Source organism: Brassica rapa, chromosome A09 (genome assembly GCF_000309985.2).
Source record: "Brassica rapa cultivar Chiifu-401-42 chromosome A09, CAAS_Brap_v3.01, whole genome shotgun sequence".
Classification (NCBI taxonomy): domain Eukaryota; kingdom Viridiplantae; phylum Streptophyta; class Magnoliopsida; order Brassicales; family Brassicaceae; genus Brassica; species Brassica rapa.
This window is the reverse complement of record NC_024803.2, coordinates 29,283,022-29,306,462: the sequence shown is the minus strand read 5'-3', so window position 1 is coordinate 29,306,462 and position 23,441 is coordinate 29,283,022. Positions and strand designations below refer to the sequence as shown.

At 45.2% G+C, this 23,441-nt stretch overlaps 1 protein-coding gene and 1 non-coding gene across 2 annotated transcripts; both read right to left on the bottom strand.

Moving 5' to 3' along the window:
• Window positions 1–270: 270 nt before the first annotated feature.
• Window positions 271–2,006, bottom strand: LOC103839026. The gene has a single exon (XM_033280626.1). It carries the CDS (start codon window positions 1,274–1,276, stop codon window positions 494–496), a length of 783 nt encoding a protein of 260 aa, XP_033136517.1. The 5' UTR covers window positions 1,277–2,006; the 3' UTR covers window positions 271–493.
• Window positions 2,007–18,666: 16,660 nt separating this feature from the next.
• On the bottom strand, window positions 18,667–18,773 carry LOC117128668. Its single transcript, XR_004452063.1, has one exon. It is a non-coding gene; the product is annotated as a small nucleolar RNA R71 (small nucleolar RNA).
• Window positions 18,774–23,441: the final 4,668 nt, after the last annotated feature.

Here is a 23,441-nt window from a genome sequence, read left to right as displayed (position 1 = left end):
ACAAACACCTTTGGCATGTGGCTTAAACCACCTGTGCTGGTCTCTGTGTACTGGAATATGACTCCAATTCTATGGTGTAGTGGTTAGCACTCTGGACTTTTTTCAGCCATTTTATCTTTCTTTTTTTGAAACAAACAAAGCAATGTCGTTCTAAAACCCATTCTTCAGATTCTCTCCATGCAGTTACGGTAACGTGTCCAAAATCATGTGGATGAGATATAGCTTCAATGGCATCTCCACATCTGAAACAAAGAACTACCTTCTTCAACATGGAAAATTGTAGATTTTGTTCAAAAAAATAAAAATGATAGTTCTGACTTCTGAGGATGGTAGCTGTTATCTTTCGATTACATGTATCTTACGTTTTGACCAAGGAAGTGAAAATGCTAATGGAACGTACGAGAAACTCACTAATAGTCACAAGAAATTATATAATATGTATCCAAAATGAAACGTTAAAGCCTTTGGTAGAAGTCGTGTTCCTAATAATATTTCACGGCTTCATCCATTCCTTCAACAGCATCTTCTTCTTCCCAGCTATAAATGTCTCCACAGTCGATCTAAACTCATCACTACTCAGATCATCCATGTCACACAACCGTCTCATGCTCCTACGAAACTCTCCCCGCACATCAAGCCTCTCTGATCTCGACCTCCTGTAAACCTGATGATCACTACTACTCTCAGTAGCGACTGGGGGCAGAAACGTCATTTCATGCTTCCTTCTTATAGCATGAGCTGTCTCCGTCACGGAACTGACCGCCCGGACCATCTCTCGCCTCACCGGTCGAGCCTCTTCAGCGGTTCGTGTAACGGAGGTCAAGTCCGTTGACCGTAACTTTTCTCCTGAAGTCTTTTCTACGTTGTCAGACGCCGGAGATTCTGAGACTACGGTGGAGGAGGAAGAACTACCACCGAGAGGAGTAGTAGCGGAGGAGAAGCCACTGAGAGGAGTGGTGGTTACGGAGGAAGAAACGTATTGAAAATACAGATCGGGTTCGGTTACTTTTTGGTGGTGGTTAGATAAGGAGAAAATAAGGGCGATGAGAACGTTCACGACGCAGAATATGAATACACCGCCGGTCCAACCACCGGCAAGAATCCGCCGGAGATACTCACCGACGGTAAGAGACGGCGTCAACCAAGAGAGGAGAAGTAACACGACGACAAGAGCTTCAATCACTGGAAGAAACTTCCAAAAGTATCTCGTTCTCTCGAACCTTCTCATGGCGTCAACTTTCTCAGCGGCAACATCTTGGGAGACAAAAGAAGCCATGTTTTTTGTAATTCCAACCGGAAAAAAACTTTATGGATGATCACTTTGACTTGTCTGAACAATTAATTGAGGGTTTTATATAGAGATGCAAAGACTCTATAATTGGTTGAATTATTGAAACCAATGGATATATCATCATCATCTATTTCTTTATAGGTTGGTCGTGGAAATTTCATGACTACAAGCATTAGGTGAATAAGTACAATTCCAGAAAGAAAAAAAATGATCGCATTATTGGGGACAACTTGAATAAAGTGATTAAGTAATATACTAAAAAAAGTGAAGAATGGTTGGAACGAGTTGGCGAGTAATAAAAGAGCAGGTGAAGCTGCAGCGAACAGCAACGACCGGGCCAATGTAAGCACGCTTGGGCAACGTACACCGCCGGACAAAACTTGACACGTGTTTGTTGGAACCATTTACTTTATTTTATTTTGGTAATAGTGTTAAGATTACCCATATTATATTTGTTTGTACTCTTCAAACTACTACATTCATTGTACGTTTTCAAAAATAATAATAGTGGCTAGATTCATCATTTCATACATTTTCTTGCATTGTTTTTTTTTTTTTAAATAGTAGAGTATCAGCGACAGGATTTATCATAAGAGAAACTTCCTTGCATTGTTAAATAAAAGAGTTCGTCACTAGATTTTCATTTTGGAAGTAAGATTTCAGTTATGGAGGTAGAATTAGTTGCGTGTTCGATCATTGAGACGTATAAGTTTGATGCCAAAAAAGACGTATAAGTTTGGTGTCGGTTCAAAACTGTAATCTCTAAGAACAAAGCAAATCTCAAAAATGTGAATACTACATGTAAGGAAAACAATTATGGACCACTAACCATTGAGTTAAAAAAAATGATACTAAATTAAACGGCAGCTAAATTACATAATACCATATGATTCTTGCAGCAAATTAACAGTAATAGTTGTAATACTTTTAATTCAATTACAGAGTACCGTTTTTACACTTTGTACTTATGGTATCAATATCAAGTTATATGGTTTTAAACTAAAAGAAATTGTAACAAGTAAGTAACATGATTGGTTTTGGGTTTTGAACTTTTGAGATTATAAAGAAGCTAAGCCTAAGGTGAAAGATCGGGTGTGAAACGATCATGAGCCAAACATATATTCAAATTTTTATCAAGCCCGAGTCTAGAACTCTGATGGAGGGTATGAACAAGATATCAGCTCAATCTAGGGTTTCCGATTGAAAACTCTAGAGACCTGCTTCTTGAAGAAGATGAATTTAATCGAATCTCTTTCAAGGCTTCTCGAACAAGATGAATTGAATCAAATCTCTATCAAGGTATAAAGCTCAAAGTTAGTTTTATTAATTATCAAAGCGTATCTTACAAAAGCCATAAAAGAGTTCTTTATATAGAACTCTTAGACCGTCATTAAAATCCTTAATCTAATAGAAAAGGCAAAACATAAACCCTAAGTAAAAAGGAAATAACACAAAAGGAAACTTGACGTTGAAGGCACTAGGATGCTGCTGCATCAGGTCCCCCGGGGTGAAGAGGATTCGACCTCGAATCGGCGGGCTGATCTGGTGGCAGGTAACGTGATAGATACTTAACATTAAAAACGTCAGAAGTGGTGACATCAGTTGGGAGACGGAGGCGGTAAGCGTTATCGTTGATGCGTTCCAATACCTCCAATGGCCCTATCTTCTTGGCCTTTAATTTGTTATATGCATGAGCAGGCATGCGGTCACGAGTCAGCACTGCCCAAACTAAGTCGCCCACATCAAATACAAGGCGCCGGCGATGAGAATCAGCAGCGGTTTTATACTTTGTAACTGCAGCTTCCAAATTTGTTTTAGTGTGGACATGAGTCTCAAGAATTTGCTCCACGAATTCTTCGGCACCACCATGCAGACGAACGCGATCAGGTAGCGTGGCCAGGTCCGGGGGGGCGCGAGGAACCATACCGTAAATGATTTGAAAAGGGCTGAACTTGGAGCTTCGATTAACAGCATGATTATGTGCGAATTCCGCTTGAGGTAGTTTAGAATCCCACATCTTAATAGAATTTCCTACCAAGCTGCGCAATAAGTTACCAAGTGACCGATTCGTAACTTCGGTTTGACCGTCGGTCTGAGGGTGATAGGCGGAACTCATATCAAGGCTTGTATCAAGTAGCTTCCATAATGATCTCCAAAAGTGACCCAAAAACCTGGAGTCTCTATCCGAGACTATAGACAAAGGTAGCCCGTGAAGACGATAGATCTCGCGGAAGAACAGGGTGGCAACTTGAACTGCATCAGTAGTTCGTTTACAAGGGATAAAGTGTACCATTTTTGAAAATCTGTCGACGACTACAAAGATAGAATCATATCCCCGTTGAGTTCGCGGTAAACCCACCACAAAGTCCATACTTATATCCGTCCATGGCTGAGTTGGAATAGGTAATGGAAGATACAAACCAGCGTTGGAGGCGTGACCTTTTGCTGTTTGACAAGTAACACAACGTTCCACAAATCTCTCAACGTCACGGCGAAGTGCAGGCCAAAAATAAGAAGTTGAAACGAGATGCAAGGTGCGATCTCGACCAATGTGGCCTTCCTTGTGTAGCTCAGAAATAAGTTGCAGACGAAGACTGCAATCTGGAATACAAAGTTTATTGTCACGAAACAAGAACCCATCATGTAGCGAATATGGTGGAGCAGGGCCTGTTGTCACAGCCGTCCATATCGGCCCAAAAAATAGATCCGTCGGGTAGAGGTCAATGAAGGAGCTGAACCCCGGAACAGAGACGTGGAGGACGGAGAGCAGAGAACGCCGGCGACTAAGGGCATCGGCGACGCGATTGCTTGCACCGGAAGTGTGACGGATTACAAAAGAAAATTGTTGCAAATATGCTATCCATGATGCGTGGCGCGAAGACACCTTATCCTGCGTGCTGAGGTGTTTGAGAGCGTCATGATCAGTATACAAAACGAATTCCTTGTGAAACAAGTAATGTCTCCAATGCTTGATAGCTTGAACGATAGCATAGAATTCGATATCGTATGTACTGTATCGAAAACGGGCGCCTGAAATTTTCTCGCTGAAAAACGCGATAGGTCGATTCTTTTGACTTAAGACGGCACCAATACCCGTCTTGGAAGCGTCACAATGAAGTTCGAACACGGCGGAGAAGTCTGGAAGGGCGAGAATAGGAGCTGTACTAAGCTTTTCTTTGACAATGTTGAAGGCTGTTGCGGCTTCTGGTGTCCACAAGAAAGCACCTTCACGCATGCAGTTGGTCATAGGAGCCATAAGAGCACTGAATTGCGGGACAAAACGGCGATAGAAGGATGCTAACCCATGAAAACTGCGTGCTTCCGTAAGCGTACTAGGTTCTGGCCATGATCGAATGGCTGAGACTTTGCTCGGGTCGACAGCAAGACCTTCCGCTGAGACGATGTAGCCGAGGAAGTGCACCTCCGACGCACCAAACAAACACTTTTTTGAAGTTGCGAAAAGTTTATCACGCCTGAGCACTGAAAGGACTTCCCGAAGGTGTAGCATATGGTCGGCGAGTGTAAGGCTAAAGATGAGGATGTCGTCGAAATAAACCACAACAAATTTTCCGATAAACGGTCGGAGAGCTTGGTTCATGACTCTCATGAAGGTGCTAGGGGCATTGGATAACCCGAAAGGCATTACCATCCACTCAAAAAGACCCTCTCGTGTTTTGAACGCACTTTTCCATTCATCTCCTGGACGAATGCGAATCTGATGGTACCCGCTTTTTAAATCTAATTTGGAGAAGATTCGTGCCGTTCCTATCTGATCCAGAAGATCGTCCAGGCGTGGTATAGGAAAGCGATAACGGACAGTGATTTTGTTTACTGCTCGGCTATCGACACACATGCGCCAGGAGCCGTCTTTCTTTGGAATTAAGAGTGCTGGTACGGCACAAGGACTCATACTCTCACGTAAAAACCCTTTAGTAACTAACTCCTCTACTTGGCGTCGTAGTTCTTCGTGTTCTGTGGGGCTCATACGATAATGGGCGCCGTTAGGTAACCTTGCGTCTGGGACGAAGTCTATCTGATGTTGTATATCTCGCATAGGTGGTAATCCTGGCGGCAAGTCTGGTGGAAAGACATCAGCGAATTCTTGAAGAAGTGATTTGAATTCCGGGCGTGTCTCATGTGGCATTAGTGACGGTGATGGAGTCATGGTGAGGATAAAGATGATTTCCTCGTTTCTCATTGCTGCTTCGAAGGGTTTCTTATGTAATAATAAGAGGGATGAAGCCGGAGAAGGCGGAGGAGCCGGAGATGGAAGCGGTGGTGGCGATGGCTTAAGAGTGAAGCTGCGGTTGTTGTGTTTGAAGGTATAGGTATTAAGGAACCCATCATGTAGAACACGACGATCAAATTCCCATGGCCGTCCAAGAAGTAAGTGGCACGCATCCATTGGGACAATATCGCAATATATTTCATCATGATATGCGTTACCTATCGAGAAGGCGACCAAGGCGCGGCGTGTTACGAGTAAATCGTGAGTATGTTCCAACCATGCGAGTTTATAAGGAGTGGGATGCAGCTCGTCTTTGAGAGATAACTTTTTAACGGCATCTGCAGCAATGACGTTCTCGCTGCTACCAGAGTCTATAATAAGTTTACAAACTTTGCCTTCGATAGTACATCGGGAATGAAAAAGGTTGTTACGTTGCGGGAAGTCTCCGTTAACACGAGGAGCGAGGCAGGAGCGTCGTAACATTAGTGAAATTCCAGTATCTGCCATTAATTCTGCATGATCGTCATCTAGAGCATCGTCATCTTCTTCTATTTCGACGTCGCGACCAGACGAGTCAAGTAAAAGCCCTCGCTTGTTGCGGGTTGGGCAATTTGCTTGGCGATGACCGAGTTCTCCGCAAGCAAAGCAGCGCAAATTGCCAGTACGAGCTGGACGTGTTGTTGTGTCAACTGGAACGATGGCTGTTTCTGTTGGAGTAGCGTTTGTTGGTGGAGTTGTGGTCGTTCGCTGCTGTCGAGTGAAGTTCCATGGTGTGGAACCTGTCTTGTTCTGTGCTTCAACTGTTAAGGCCTGTTGATGAGCTTATGATAATGTGAGTGGATTAAACAAATTCAATGTGTATTGAATCTGTTGTCTCAAGCCTCCGATGAAGCGGGCTACGAGTTGCCTGTCTGAATCATGAATATCAATCCTGTTTAATAACAAGAAGAACTCAGTTGCATATTCATCCACTGTGCGGCTTCCTTGACGAAGGTGTTGTAAGCGTTGAAACATAAGCTGATCATAGTTATATGGTAAGAACGTCTTGCGCATGTGTTTCTTTAATTTATCCCATGTCTCAATTTTAGGTTTGCCTAAACGAAGTCTAGATGCTTTAAGTTGAGTCCACCACGCGGTTGCTCTGCTTCGGAAACGCATTGCTAGGACAGGAACGCATTGGTCAAGCGGAACATGCTTAAATTCTAAGATTTCGTCCACTGTGCCGATCCAGTCAAGAAGATCTTCTGCGACCTGGCTGCCATGGAACTCGGGTATTTCAAATTTAAAGCTCCGATCCCATTGGTCGTTAGGTTGAGCTGGCTGAGCTCTTGGTCGATTTTCTCCAAGAACCGCGAATGGGTTTGCATCGTCTTCGTGATCGGACTGTTCATCATCTCGTTCTTCTACTTGTGCGGTGGCGGGGATGTTACGTTGAGCTAACAGACCTTGCATTGCTTGAGTAAGTTGAGCAAGTTGTGTCTGCATATCCTCCATGGTGCGTTGTGTGATCTCAGCTTGGGTTTCTTTCTTGGCGCGGGGCATGGTGACGAACGGAGGTTGTGGGCGCGGGGTGCGGGTGGTGATGGTTTTGCTCTGATACCAACCTGATGGAGGGTATGAACAAGATATCAGCTCAATCTAGGGTTTCCGATTGAAAACTCTAGAGACCTGCTTCTTGAAGAAGATGAATTTAATCGAATCTCTTTCAAGGCTTCTCGAACAAGATGAATTGAATCAAATCTCTATCAAGGTATAAAGCTAGTTTTATTAATTATCAAAGCGTATCTTACAAAAGCCATAAAAGAGTTCTTTATATAGAACTCTTAGACCGTCATTAAAATCCTTAATCTAATAGAAAAGGCAAAACATAAACCCTAAGTAAAAAGGAAATAACACAAAAGAAAACTTGACGTTGAAGGCACTAGGATGCTGCTGCATCAAACTCAAAATACACAAAAAGATTGATCCACTTTCGTGGTATCTCTCATTTTATCAATTGATCTCAATATTTACATTTTCATTTGGATTAAAACTCGATGATAAACATTATGTCCAGATTGGATTAGTTCACAAATTTTCCTAATATATAATTTGGCCGATTAGGGACAAAATGCACATTCATGCAGTTTCTAGCAATCTAAGCACTTTTGATGATTAGATTAAGCCTAATTTCAAGCACTAAGTGACCGGTTAAATACAGGCAGTAAGCGTGACAATGAATGGAGACAATAAATCAATGACCTTATTTTTGTTTGACTCACCGATGTAAACACCCTAGCACCCTAGACTAAGCAAATAGACTACTTAACCTTAAAGAAAGAAAATACAGAGAAGGATGATGAAGAAAACATGAATAACAATTGCAAGAATGAAAATAGGGTTCATGGGTTGTTGGGGTCAAAAACGGTTACGACGGAATTACTACCCGAAAATCCTCGGAGATCGTATTTCCAAAAGAGATAGTAAAAGAAGAGATGTAATTTTCGTAAAAATAACCAATACAAAGTTTTTACGAAGAAGTATCCTTTGGGATTCAAACCGAACAAACCAAGCTCGGTCACCACGCATACACGCCGTCCGGTCGCTATGCAGCAACCAAACCCGAGCCAAGCTCGGTCGCTATGCAGCAACCGAGCGCTCGTCCCGCTCGGTCGCTACGTAGAGACCGAGCGATCGTCCCGCTCGGTCGCTACGTAGAGACCGAGCTCGAGCCAAAGCTCGGTCGCTACGTAGCGACCGAGCGATCGTCCCGCTCGGTCGCTACGTAGCGACCGAGCTCGAGCCAAAGCTCGGTCGCTACATAGCGACCGAGCGATCGTCCCGCTCGGTCGCTACGTAGCGACCGAGCTCAGCCAAGCTCGGTCGCTACGTAGCGACCGAGCACTCGTCTCGCTCGGTCGCTACGTAGCGACCGGGCTCGAGCCAAAGTTCGGTCGCTGTGTAGCGATTGAACCTTTCCAAACATCGATACGACACCAGTCCTTGCATTCTCGTCAAACCTTCGAATGCTATCTCCCGAAGACCGTACAAAGCTCAGTCCATGTTTCCCGCTATTCTAATTCATCGATCAAACTTCGTGGATTAGAAACCGCGGAAAACTCGTAGTAAACGTCTCGAGTCGGAAGACGGCCCAAAGGGACCTAAAACACGACTCGAGGCCCATCCTACGATTTTTCCTAACCAAAAGCCCGTGAACCACAGCATGGTTCACGCTTGGCCCACGAGGAAGGATAAATGTCAAGTTTCCGCGGATAAATACGGAAGTTTTGAAGATAATTGTGAAGATCGGGAAAAATGGAATATCTCCATTTTTATGCTATGACGGCTTAAGGGCAGAAGAGTAAAAGCGTAAACCGACCTTGGAGCTAGTATATAAGGAGTCCTAGGCGAGGAGCAAGGGATAGGACTTTTTCAGAGCAAACTTAGCACTTAGAGCAATTTAGGCAATTTTCCGTTTTTGTTATTTCGAGCTGCGACTCAATTAGGTTTAACCGTCTTAGGGTTGCTAGAACTAGGAATCTCGCCGACAGCTCTCGAGCCCAGGCTTATACCTTGTTGTAACGCTCATACGCAGATTCGGAATAAGATCTACTTTGCTCTCTTTTCGATTTCTTATTTTTATCGTTGTTATTCTCGTGTTCTGATTGCTTGACGTGTGGTAATTAACAGATATCCGGGTCCTCTGGGAAATTAGGGTTTTCCTAGTTTCCTTATTTAAACGGAAATCGACAGTGCGAATTTCGGTTCCCACAGTTTGGCGCTAGAAGGAGGGGGACTTACGGATCAATCTAACCCGCAAAAGCCACACACAATCTGACATGTCAACCAACGACGCGGATAACGTGCAAACTCTTCTTAATGGAGGCAGCGGCACCGATCTCCACACTCCAGTAGCGGACGTATACACGGCCAACGCGCAAGCCAACGCCGCGACGCTCGAGGAGTTCAAAAAGATGTTCGCCACCTATGAGAAAAGGTCGGAAGAACAGGATAAGCTCGTGAATACCTTGACCAAACAGGTTGAAATCTTAACGGCAAGAACCCAAGCTATCCGTCCCCACGGAACCACCAAAATCCACGGGAAGAGGCTCGACTTCGCCACCCCACTCGATAGAGCAGGACTCGCGCGGGAACGACCTTCCGGTCAAAACCCTAGCGAGAAATCTCGCGTCGAAAAGGGGAACCCTGAAAATCTTCCGCCCCCTGCAAAGGACTCGGAGGATAACAAAGCCGAACACATTGACCTGGATCCTAGCGATGTCTCCAACGACACCGACGAGGATGTCGACAGACATCCAAGAAGGACCAGAAGCCGATCCGCTCGGGAAGGCTCCCCGTTCGAAAAACCAATGACGGAAGAAGAAGAAGTCGCCTATTGGAACGAACAAGAGGAGCTGGCCGAAAGGCAAACCGAGCTCACTCGCAGTAAACGCCGACAGGCTCGGAAATCCACTGACGAGACATCGGATATCCGCGATCTTCGCGACTACATCACTAAGACTGCGGCAGAAGTGAGAGCCGTAAAGTCTCAAATCCATCATGCTACTAGTGCTGCCCCCGAGATCGATCGACTGCTGGAAGGAGCTCGAAAGACCCCCTTTACCAGTCGCATTTCGGACATGAGGGTGTCCGATCCGGGAAAGATCAAAGTACCGAAGTACGATGGTACGGCCGATCCAAAAGCGCACCTTCAGGCTTTCCACATCGCGATGGGAAGAGCAAGACTGAAGGACGGCAAAAAAGATGCCGGCTATTGCCGCCTGTTCGTCGAAAATCTCGAAGGAGCAGCGCTCGAATGGTTCGCACGCCTTCGTCGCAACACCATCGGGAGTTTTCGACAGCTCGCATCGGAATTCCTCAAACAGTACTCTGTATTCATAGACAGGGAAACCTCCGATGTTGACCTCTGGAGTCTCTCCCAGAGGGAAGACGAACCCCTCCGCGAGTTTATCAGTCGATTCAAGCTGATAATGTCCAGGGTCAGCGGGATAAGCGACAAAGTGGCCATCGACGCGCTGAGAAAGACGCTCTGGTACAAGTCGAAATTCAGAAAATGGATAACTCTCGACAAACCGCGAACGATCCAGGACGCCCTCCACAAAGCAACGGACTACATCATAGTCGAGGAAGAAACTAAAGTCTTATCGCAAAAACATAAGCCGGCAAGACCATCCTCGAAAGACGCAGATCCGAAGGGGAAAAAGAAGAACTCTCGTAACGACAAGTACGTCCATCACGAGGGGGAAGATCTCCAAGGGGCGCATAACTATGCGATCAGTTCGGATCAAGGCCGGACCACGGGCAACACATGGACTCGCAATCAAGGGTATGACGAAAACACCTTCTGCGAGTTCCACCAATCCCGAGGACACTCCACGACCAATTGCAAAGTCTTGGGAGCAAGACTGGCCGCGAAGCTACTCGCTGGAGAGCTTTCGGAAGTAACTAGCGTCAAGGATCTCATCCTCGATTCTGATCGGCCTCCAAACAGATAGAAATCCGCCCGCTGAAAAATCCCCTCAACGAAACCATCCTGGGGATAAACGCGGTAGGAGGCCGGATGACAAAGGGAACGATAACAATCGTCGCAGAGTCAATATGATCATCGGAGGATCACAATACTGCGGCGATACCGTGTCGGCCATCAAGGCTTACCAACGGAAGGCAGAATCAAGTGCAAATTGGCCTACATGGTCTCCTCCTCGAGACGGCCAAAGTTGCTCGATCACCTTCACAGAGGAAGAAGCCGGCGGTATCGACCAACCTCACTGCGACCCGCTTGTCATAGATCTCGTCATACGAGATCTAGAAGTCGGAAGGGTACTCGTCGACACGGGAAGCACGGTCAACGTAATCTTCCGCGACACTCTCAAGCGGATGAGTATCGAACTCGGAGAAGTAATTCCAACGCCAAAACCACTCACGGGTTTTCAGGCGAAGTGTCGATGACTCTCGGATCAATCCAATTGCCAGTCATGGCCAAGGAGATCACGAAAATCGTCGAATTCGCGGTAGTCGATCATCCCGCTATCTACAACGTGATCATGGGAACCCCATGGCTCAACGCCATGCAGGCAGTTCCGTCAACCTACCACCTGGGTCTCAAGTTCCCAACGCCGAGCGGAGTCGCAGCCATCTGGGGATGCCAAAAACAGTCGCGACTATGCTTCCTCGCGGAGAATAAGTTAAGGCAAATCACGGCTTCCGCAAACGGCAAACGCGCAAAGATAGATCGATCTTCAGCCAAAAGCGCCCCAGGAGAAGACGAAGTAAAATCATCTATCAACGCAAACGCAGCGGACGTCGAAGCTCGACATAAATCCGAAGCCCACGCGACAACTCAACCGGAACATCCGGAAAATAACGTCGACCCAGCCACGATCGACACGGTCAAGGCGGACATCGCGACATCTACCGCCGAGTAAGAACACTCGCGGCATGAAACAGAACTACGAGATGGCTTGATCCTCGAAAGGGGTACGTAGGCAGCTCGTCAAAAGACGAGTTCAGCTATCCCCCTCTCTAAAAAGGGGGGGGGAGTGGGTGCGTATACTCGTATACTCCCACTTAGAAAAATCTTCATTATTGTAATCGAGTTTTTAGAAACTTCAAAAACTTTTACTACAATATACGTTGTCCTTTTTTTCGAAAACGTTTACGCTTCAGTAAAACACAAAAGAAACTTTCAGGACACGCCTGAAAACGTTAAGACTCTTGTCTGCGGCCCCTTCCGGCCCAAAAATCGTAAAGATTATCGCCTTTCAAACACGCAAAAATACACGTATAAGCCTCGAAATAACTGCGAGACGTCGCAAAAGTTAAAATTCGAGGACAATACTAACAAATTGTCCGAACGCGACCACCAAAAACCTTACACCCCGTTCGTCGATTGGCCCCGACGAACACGCCAGCCGTCTTAAACAAACGCAATCCGATCACTCTTTTGATCTTTAAAAACGTCCAGCACAAGGACAAAAGCGCGCTACAACAAAAATCCGAAATTTTGGTTTAGCACTTCCAGTTGATTCTGAGAAGATGCTCGATTCGTACCATACAAGTCATATAAGCCGAGAACATATCGCGGACTTTAAATCGGTGCGAGTCAGAAAGAAATCGCAACAGGAAAAACGATAGCCGGCTAGTCACCGCACAAACCTTAAACCGAAAGTAAACCTAGGTCTTGCCCTAAACCCAACGCTCTGGTCTCAAACATCTCAAGGCATGATATCTAAAAGATACGAGATCCTAAACCATGTCTCTCCGTTCATATCTCAATGTTCTCGAAAATCGTAAAGATAAGTAAATTTTTACGAAAATCACAAACGAACCAACAGATTGAATGTCTAATCAGAACTAAATACGAGACGACAACTCGTATTTACTTCAACCCTACTCAGGAAAATTCGAAATAAAACATTTATCATATAAATAAACCGCGTAAAGCGGCAAGGGATTCAAAGCCACCAACGGCCAGTCCCGGTAAATATAAATACGGCCATCTAGGCCTAAACAAAATCCAAATTCAAAGGGCCACACTTGGCCGAAAACAGATAAAAGCATAACTAATCCGCTTCTCATAATCCAAAGTCAAAGTCCCCGGACAACGAAGCGCCGAACGCATCCGCGGGACGATCCACTTCCTCGCCACCATCGGGAAACCCGGTCGGAACCTCCTCGGTATCAGGGGAAACCGGGATGGAATCCCAGAACCCTTGAATCTTCTCGTCAATCGGAGGGATAAGCGCCTCAGCATGGGCACGATCACTCATCCCACTCTTCATCAAGCTCATTTCCTCTTCAAACACATAGTCATCGGCTCGCGTCCTCCAAAGACTTCCGACCGAACCGCGGCACTCGCGAAAGTCACCCACCGAGGTAAAGGCATTCTTGAGGTTCCCATACTCAACCTGGAATTGAGATGCACGAGTCTTCATCACCTCGACGATTTCTCTTTTGCCTTTCCTCTCCGCTTTACGAACAGCCCGCGCATGATCACGAGTAAGTTGCGCCTCTCGCTCCAGCATCTCGCCTTGCACGCGAGCGAGATCCCGCTCCGCTTTCTCCGCTTTGAAGCGGTAGACCATAGATTCTCTATGGCCCGCCACAATGGCCGAGCCCAGCAAGCTCAGGCCCTGCAAAATCGATTGGCATGTTATAAATATATACATAGGACAATCACCAAAAAATTCTCAAAAAACTAACCCCATTGATGATGCGAGATTCTTCCGCAACGACTCTCGGCCTCGCCGATTCTTTCGTAGGAGGAGGAGCATCAAAACCCGATGGCAGCCCAGCAAAGAAATCATCGAAATCCGGAATAGGGGCCTCGCTCGAACCGCTCCCGTCGCCGTAAGCAAGGTTCGGATGCCATCCTGGAAGCATAGAGTCATCCATCGAAAACTCTATGTCGCCAAGATCGACATCTTTCCCCTTCCAAGAGCTCGACTCCGGCACAGCTGTTGGAGCTTCGGCGGGATTCTGGTCGTCGGGTTCGGAGTCGCTTCCCGTGTCCGCATCCAAAGCGGGACCAGGGTTGCACGAATCTCAGTGCCTTCCGAACCCTCTTCGGCGTAAAAGAAGTCCAGAAGAAGGGACCATTCCTGAGAAGATCCCTCACCGAAATGATGTCCTCGGGGAACGGAGCAAAAGGGTTGATGAAGGGACGATCATTTGGCAACCTCCGGAACAGTGGAATGCAACTCTCTTCGACGGATGCAGCGTCTATACGAACAAAGAAAAAGAACTTCTTCCACGAGTTGAAGTTCGAAATGAACTTCTTAACCACTGACATAAATTTCCGAGGGACCAACCTATGCTTATCCGTACCCCTGACAAGTTGAAGCCTCAAAAGCGCTTCATAATGATCGACGGAAAGGGAAAGGCCATGCTCGTAGCTTAGGATCAGGATCCCAATAAGATGCTGAATGGCAAGGGGTGTCAACTGACTTATCGCAACTTCGAAACGGTCCAACACTCGGACGAGAATTTCGGGTATGGGGAACCATAGGCGACAACGCACTACGAACGCCTCATAGCAAGTAAAGTAACCCTCCGGGGGGCTGTTAGCACATTCCCCGCGGCAGGGAACCCGGAACTCCACAGCATCCGGGATGTGGTAGAACGATCGCATCGTCGCGAGAAACTCGTCAGTAGTCCTGCTTGCATCCTCTTCCTCGACTCCACGATGGACCAGGACCGGGAACGGCTTCTCCTTGGGAGGGGTCAACGAGCCATAATGAGCAACCCACCATGCCTCGTTCTCGGCAGGATGCACCGAGTGAGGCACGAACTCCATCTTCGGAACGACGAGCTCTTCATAAGGACTCGCGGACGAAGACCCTTTTTCGCAATCTTTTTCTTGCTCGACATCTTTACACTTCTCTTGAGAGAATAGAGGAAAAGGGTGGAGAGAAAGATAGAAAGTTTTTTAAGAAAGATCTTAGAGAAAGACAAGAAAGTGAAAAAATTATGGAACAAGTTACCTCCCTTCTTATAATACATGAGGATTTACTATTCAAGCTCGGACTTTCGGATATTAATTCCATCCATCACGCCTAACTTGCCAAACATGCCTAACCGCACGCTAGGATCCTACGATGCATGATCCTAACGGGCTGGGGGCTAACTGTTGGGGTCAAAAACGGTTACGACGGAATTACCACCCGAAAATCCTCGGAGATCGTATTTCCGAAAGAGATAGTAAAAGAAGAGATGTAATTTTTGTAAAAATAACCAATACGAAGTTTTTACGAAGAAGTATCCTTTGGGATTCAAACCGAACAAACCAAGCTCGGTCACCACGCATACACGCCGTCCGGTCGCTATGCAGCAACCAAACCCGAGCCAAGCCGGTCGCTATGCAGCAACCGAGCGCTCGTCCCGCTCGGTCGCTACGTAGCGACCGGGCTCGAGCCAAAGCTCGGTCGCTACGTAGCGACCGAGCGATCATCCCGCTCGGTCGCTACGTAGCGACCGAGCCCGAGCCAAAGCTCGGTCGCTACGTAGCGACCGAGCGATCGTCCCGCTCGGTCGCTACGTAGCGACCGAGCACTCGTCTCGCTCGGTCGCTACGTAGCGACCGGGCTCGAGCCAAAGTTCGGTCGCTGTGTAGCGATTGAACCTTTCTGAACATCGATACGACACCAGTCCTTGCATTCTCGTCAAACCTTCGAATGCTATCTCCCGAAGACCGTAGCAAGCTCAGTCCATGTTTCCCGCTATTCTAATTCATCGATCAAACTTCGCGGATTAGAAACCACGGAAAACTCGTAGTAAACGTGTCGAGTCGGAAGACGGCCCAAAGGGACCTAAAACACGACTCGAGGCCCATCCTACGATTTTTCCTAACCAAAAGCCCGTGAACCACAGCATGGTTCACGCTTGGCCCACGAGGAAGGATAAATGTCAAGTTTCCGCGGATAAATACGGAAGTTTTGAAGATAATTGTGAAGATCGGGAAAATGGAATATCTCCATTTTTATGCTATGACGGCTTAAGGGCAGAAGAGTAAAAGCGTAAACCGACCTTGGAGCTAGTATATAAGGAGTCCTAGGCGAGGAGCAAGGGAGAGGACTTTTTCAGAGCAAACTTAGCACTTAGAGCAATTTAGGCAATTTTCCGTTTTTGTTATTTCGAGCTGCGACTCAATTAGGTTTAGCCGTCTTAGGGTTGCTAGAACTAGGAATCTCGCCGACAGCTCTCGAGCCCAGGCTTATACCTTGTTGTAACGCTCATACGCAGATTCGGAATAAGATCTACTTTGCTCTCTTTTCGATTTCTTATTTTTATCGTTGTTATTCTCGTGTTCTGATTGCTTGACGTGTGGTAATTAACAGATATCCGGGTCCTCTGGGAAATTAGGGTTTTCCTAGTTTCTTTATTTAAACGGAAATCGACAGTGCGAATTTTGGTTCCCACATGGGTTCTTCTCTAGGATGTGAAAGATCCTTCTCCCTTACAAAGAAGCAAATCGTAAGTAATTTTCTTTAGAATATGTGTTCTACGTAAAAACTGAAGTGATTATTAAAAAAGATGAAAGAATATATAGAAGAGGCCGCAGGCGGCTGAAAAAAGAGAGGGATCCCTAGGTAAAATCTCTGATTCTTTGGAACTTTTGTTAAAAATCTTAAGTGATGGAGCGGCTGCTCCATTCGGCTGCTCCGCACGGAATTCTCCAAAATTACATTCTTTCTTGCATCCGTCCCTGATATATGGTGTTTTATATACATCTTGTATATATGCTTTTAAATTGGTTTTCAAGTCTTTATCGAGTCTTCCTACTCCTTTTGGAGTCATTACAGGTCTGGAGCTGCATTGGATGGGAGATGGATCAGCTGGAACAAAAGAGGCAGAAAACGATGCAATTTGGTGGTTTTCACGCATAACAGTCTTGATGACTGTTCCGGATAGCAGAGCAACCCGAGTGACTGTTCCGAGTGAGTGTTCCAGCGGCAGAGATTTTTTAGGAAACTACAATCATTACAGGATTTGCCCTAATTATCTCTATTTTCTCTCTCAGCCGCCTGTGGCTTGGATATATCATATTTTCTGTTTCTCTTTATCATTCTACGCTATTCTAGACAGAAGAAAACCATTGGAGACTTTTGTGCTTTTGGATTGTAAAGGGAGAAGGCTCCATCTCTCTCACCATAGAGAAGATTATCCTGAACCCTCTTTCTATCTCTTTTATTTACATGAAGTCTTATTCAGAATTGATCTCTGTGTTTTCTCTGTTCATGGCTGAGTAGTCAACTTGCTTAGTCTAGGGTGTTCGGGTGTTAGATCCGTGAGTTAAATATAGATAAGTGAAACCATTGATTGTCTTCATTCATAACTGTTCTTAATGCTTGCATTAATCTGGCCGCTTAATGTTAGATCCTAGGTTTAACCTGTTCATTAACCGTGTAATAGGTTGCTAGATCTGTTATGAATGAGCCTAGCATCCCAAATCAGCAAAAGTAGATATTAGGGTGTTTGGTGAACCTATCGGACTTGATCTCTATTGCTTGCTGTCGCATCTTGATCCAAACGAGAGTTTAGGTATCAAGATCGATCAGCATAGGGGGCAGTTCCACGAAGTGGGCTGTTCTACTTGAGTGATCCGAGTTCTAGACTTGCTCTTAATTAAACTTGAATAATTTTTTGGCTCACACTTGCTTAACACCCGACCAAACCATCCTAGGCTAGCATTTTAATCATCTGAAATCTTTAATTAATCTTTTTACTTGCTTGTTACGAAATCAACTTTAAAACCCCCATATTGTTTTAGCTTGATATTGATCCCATAAAGATAAAGTGTAATAGTTGGTCTCTGTGGATTCGATCCTAAAGTGCTACATCGACATACCATTCGATTGTGGTAGTGTGCACATTAGGTTATTTAGTGTGCGTATACACGTAATATCAAATTGGCGCCGTTGCCGGGGACCATTTTTTTACTTTTATTTTTCGGTTATTTATTTAGTCTAAGACCTCTAACTTGCCTTATCCTTTTTGTTGCAGCTAATATTCCAGGTGCATGACCAGTAGACATACTCGGAGAAACGCACAAGGAGAGTTAGTTACATTTACCAACCAGGAGCTAGCAAGGTTAGAAAGAACAAATCGTCAACAACCAAGGCAAACTGACACCACTATGGGTGATCACGCCAATCAGGATGATCTCGCTGCGGCTATGGCACTCATGCAGCAGCAGATGCAACAAATGCAGCAGACCATCCAAGCTCAGCAGGATGCTGCTGAACAGGCTGCTCTCGCGCAGCAGGAACAACAGGCGCAGACTGTTCCAATCGGGCAGAAAAACCTTCCGCGTAACATTCCTACTACGCGCTCTGCCATTGTTCCTCCACCTTGTACCAGGCAGGACTTCGAGATCAAGCCTGCTTTGATCGGTCTAGTACAGAGAAAAGTGTTCTCTGGTCTCTCTACAGAAATTCCAATGGAGCATATTGAGAGCTTCGAAAAAGTCTGCAGTTTTACTCGCGTGAATGGTGTTCCACCAGACTACATCACGTGCATGTTATTCCCATTCTCTCTTGATGGAAAAGCTGCACGGTGGTTGAACTCTCTCCCTACCGGCTCTCTCACTTCATGGGAACAGGTCCGATCAGCGTTCCTCAGCCATTTCTACTCTAAGGCGAGAACAGCTGCATTGAGGAACAAAATCACCTCCTTCAGACAGCTCACTGATGAGCCTTTCTGCGACACATGGGAGCGCTTCAATGACTATCGCAGAGAATGTCCTCACCATGGATTTGATGATGATTACCTCCTGGACATTTTCTATGATGGAGTGGACTGGAAATACCAAGGTGCTCTAAACTCTGCGAGCAATGGAGACTTCATGACTCAAACCACTGATGGAGCGTTTAAGCTGATTGAGAACATGGCTGCTAGTTCAGCTAATAAGAAAGAGGAGAGTGATTGCTCCAAGAAAGGGAACAGTTCTGACACCCAGAAAATAGATGAGCTGACTGCCAAGGTTGATCAGCTACTGAAAAACAACCAAGGGTACGTCTTTAACATGGAGCAAGCTACAGCTGGGCATATTCAGAACCAGAACAAGCGACAACCGCAGAGCAATCAGCAAGTTGTTCCAGCTAACGAGAACAGTCAATCAGATGAGCTGAAGGGTCTGGGTGTGATGATGCAACAACTGTTGCAGGGTCAGCAGGTTCAGGCCAAGGTGTTGAATCAGGTAACCACAGAAATTGACACCAGGATGGGCAACATGTTCACTGAGCTGAATAACAAGTATGACAATCTTGCGATCCACATGAGAAAGATCGATGTTCAGCTTGCTCAAACAGCTGAGAGTGTCAAGAGGCAACAAGAGACACTCCCTGGAAGAACTGATAAAAATCCTAGGACTGAGCACTGTAATGCAATAGAGCAGCCGTTTGCTGAGACTGTTCTAGGCACAGAAGAGAACTCAGAACAGTCAGCTAGCTCTGGAGTGACTGGTCCTAGCGTACCTGCTGAAACTCCACCAGTGCGAGTCTATGTTCCTAAGGTTCCCTATCCAATTCCACCTAGACATCTGATGGATCCCATTAGTGAAGAACAGCTGATAGGTTTTAACAAGATGGTGAGAAGGCTTCCTAAAGAACTTGCATTCGAAGATGCTCTGCAGATTCGTCCATTGCTCCAGTTCTTTAAACACTGTAGAGAGACTCAAGAGGAGATCAAGGTCCTCTATACCAAAGCACTGTCTACACCAGCACTGAAGGTATTGCCTAAGATTGATGATCCTGGAAAGTTTGTTTTCTCATGTTCCATCGCAGGAACAACCTTCAAGGACGCTCTTTGTGACTCTGGTTCTTGTGTGAATCTCGTCTCAAAGGCTATTGTAGACGATTTGGGTATTGCTAATGTTGAGCGTTCTCAGCTGACCCTGACTTTTGCAAACTCTTCCAGAGCAGTCCCATATGGAACCATCCGCAGCCTTAATGTTCAAGTAGGGGAATGCGTTGTTCCTGCTGAGTTTCAAGTTGTTGAGATGAACAAGGATCATGAGATGCCTTTGATATTTGGAAGGACATTCATGGCTACTGTTGGAGCAACCATCGATATGCCCAACAAGAGAGTCTGCTTCTCCAACATCAACAAGAAAGTTTTCTACAAGGCTGTACCCACCAGATCTTCCTCATCACACGCCTCTCGCATCTCAGTGTTTGATGTAGAAAAGCTGAAAGTTATTCCAGAAAAGGAGCATGGTGATAAGGGTGAGAGCAGACTGTTCTTTGATGAAGATCCTAGCACTGATCCTACTAAATTCAGAGGGAATTCAAGGGTGAAACAGAAAGTCCACAAGAAAAGGGTCAAGGGAGATCCTACAATGACTTTGATACCTCTCAAGTGTGATGGAAACTCCATTGAGTATGAGGTAAAGTGCAAGGGTACCTCTAAACCTTTCTCTAAAGTCAGAGCTATTCTCACACATGAGCTGAAGGAGAAAGGGAAAGCTGCTGTGAAAGAGTTGTTGAGCAGAGTTCTGGAGCTGAACATGTCTGATTGTGGAGCTTGTTTTGGAACAAGCCCTCCTGCTCAACCCGACTGATCCCAGTCACCAAGTCAAGCTAGAGACTTAAACCAAGCGCTTGGTGGGAGGCAACCCACTGGTAAGTGTCATTAACATTAGGATTTTCTTTTTACTTATTTTTGTTTTTAGTTTGTTGAGTCTCAGGTCATAAATCAGAAAATCCGAGACCCTTGACTGGAGCAAGCAGCTGGCTGCTCTCATTCCAGAGCATCCTTTACCGGAGCAACCGCGTCTTGCTCTGTCAGGCTGCTCCGCGCCAGGTAAGTATCTCGACCCAAAAAAAAAAAAAGTATTCTTGTTTTCTCCTTCTCTCTGATTTATTTTCACACCAGGGACGTTGTGAAGTAAGTCTGGGGGAGGGTTTTCGTCGTTTACTAACTCGTTTTTTTTCTTTTGTTTTTCTTTTGGGTCAATTTGAGTCAGTTTTTATTGAGTCAGTCAAAATTTTGTAGGAATTAGGACCTTATTCTGTGTTGATCACTGACCACCTCGTGCTTTAGTTATCTTATTCAGTGACCTTAGCAGTGGCGAAAGACACACATGTGGATCTGGAACACCCTGATATATCTCACTTGATTCTCCAGAAGTTCTCAGCCGATCAGGTTACACTGGGTAGACTTAACTCCATCTTACTTGAACCTAATCTTGACTGAAATTCTTCTTGTTATGGGCATTAGATCAGGGAAACGAGAACACACTCAGGACTTCTTATCCTTTTTATCCATCTTGCTGATCCTGAGTGGCTAGCTCATCTTTAGCTAGTTCCCACCCTGCACCTTAGCCTTTATTCCACCTTCATGCATTTGTTTTTCAGTGTCATATGTGCAGATATGTGCAAAAAGGTCGGAGAGGAAAGGATCAACGCAGCCTCCTACTTGTTACTGCTGCAGAAATTATGTCAGAAAGGAGAACAAGCAGATTAAGGGAGCAACCGATCCATAACCAATGAACTGCGCAAGAACAGGGGTGGAAAACCAGAATGGTCGCGAAATCAGAACCACCAGTGGCACTCAGAACGATCATGTATTACCTCCTTCTTCGTCACATCACCATATCAGTCTTCAAAAAAAAAAAAAAAAACGAGATTAATGTGATGGAGAAGGGGAAGACAGAAAAAAAACATTGAGCCACTGAAAAGGTCGAGAAAGAAGTTGGTACCAATTATTGAAGAGTGTGTAGAGGAATGTAGAAAGCAGAACAATCAGTTGCCTGTTCCGTCATCAGAACAGTCGCACCAGATAGAGCAAAACGAGTAGAGGCTGTGGACATCAATGGATCTATCCTCTCTTGCCATTTTGTGTGATATCCTGCATCCTCTTCAATGAAATGGTAGCCCCTAAACACTCTTAACTCCACCATTAAATAGCCTGTTCCACACCTAGACCGTCTACCCTGAATGATGCCTGTGATGAGAAGCTCACGCTACTCTTAAATGAATGTAGGGAGTTCTGTCTCGATAGTGTTGCTTTTTCAGGTTTGAGATGAAGAGTATGGAGCCGATTTTTGAACAGCAGTCAGTGGGGTTCCGGTAAGGGTGTGTTGTCCTAGTTTTACTGCTTGTATGGTTCAGAGATTCGTGGTTAAAGTATGGTTGCTGAGAATAGGAGAGTTCCCACACTTTCAAACCTTTCTCCCTGTTCTTGATACTTGACATTGTTTGAGGACAAACAAGGATCTAAGTCTGGGGGAATTGATATATGGTGTTTTATACATCTTGTATATATGCTTTTAAATTGGTTTTCAAGTCTTTATCGAGTCTTCCTAGTCCTTTTGGAGTCATTACAGGTCTGGAGCTGCATTGGATGGGAGATGGATCAGCTGGAACAAAAGAGGCAGAAAACAATGCAATTTGGTGGTTTTCACGCAGAACAGTCTTGATGACTGTTCCGGATAGCGGAGCAACCCGAGTGACTGTTCCGAGTGAGTGTTCCAGCGGCAGATATTTTTTAGGAAACTACAATCATTACGGGATTTGCCTAATTATCTATATTTCTCTCTCAGCCGCCTGTGGCTTGGATATATCATATTTTCTGTTTCTCTTTATCATTCTACGCTATTCTAGACAGAAGAAAACCATTGGAGACTTTTGTGCTTTTGGATTGTAAAGGGAGAAGGCTCCATCTCTCTCACCATAGAGAAGATTATCCTGAACCCTCTTTCTATCTCTTTTATTTACATGAAGTCTTATTCAGAATTGATCTCTGTGTTTTCTCTGTTCATGGCTGAGTAGTCAACTTGCTTAGTCTAGGGTGTTAGATCCGTGAGTTAAACATAGATAAGTGAAACCATTGATTGTCTTCATTCATAACTGTTCTTAATGCTTGCATTAATCTGGCCGCTTAATGTTAGATCCTAGGTTTAACCTGTTCATTAACCGTGTAATAGGTTGCTAGATCTGTTATGAATGAGCCTAGCATCCCTAATCAGCGAAAGTAGATATTAGGGTGTTTGGTGAACCTATCGGACTTGATCTCTATTGCTTGCTGTCGCATCTTGATCCAAACGAGAGTTTAGGTATCAAGATCGATCAGCATAGGGGGCAGTTCCACGACAGTGGGCTGTTCTACTTGAGTGATCCGAGTTCTAGACTTGCTCTTAATTAAACTTGAATAATTGTTTGGCTCACACTTGCTTAACACCCGACCAAACCACCCTAGGCTAGCATTTTAATCATCTGAAATCTTTAATTAATCTTTTTACTTGCTTGTTACGAAATCAACTTTAAAACCCCTATATTGTTTTAGCTTGATATTGATCCCATAAAGATAAAGTGTAATAGTTGGTCTCTGTGGATTCGATCCTAAAGTGCTACATCGACATACCATTCGATTGTGGTAGTGTGCACATTAGGTTATTTGGTGTGCGTATACACGTAATATCAT

Excerpts from the sequence above, each read along its gene's own strand:
- LOC103839026 (XM_033280626.1), bottom strand. The coding sequence starts at position 1,276 with ATGGCTTCTTTTGTCTCCCAAGATGTTGCCGCTGAGAAAGTTGACGCC.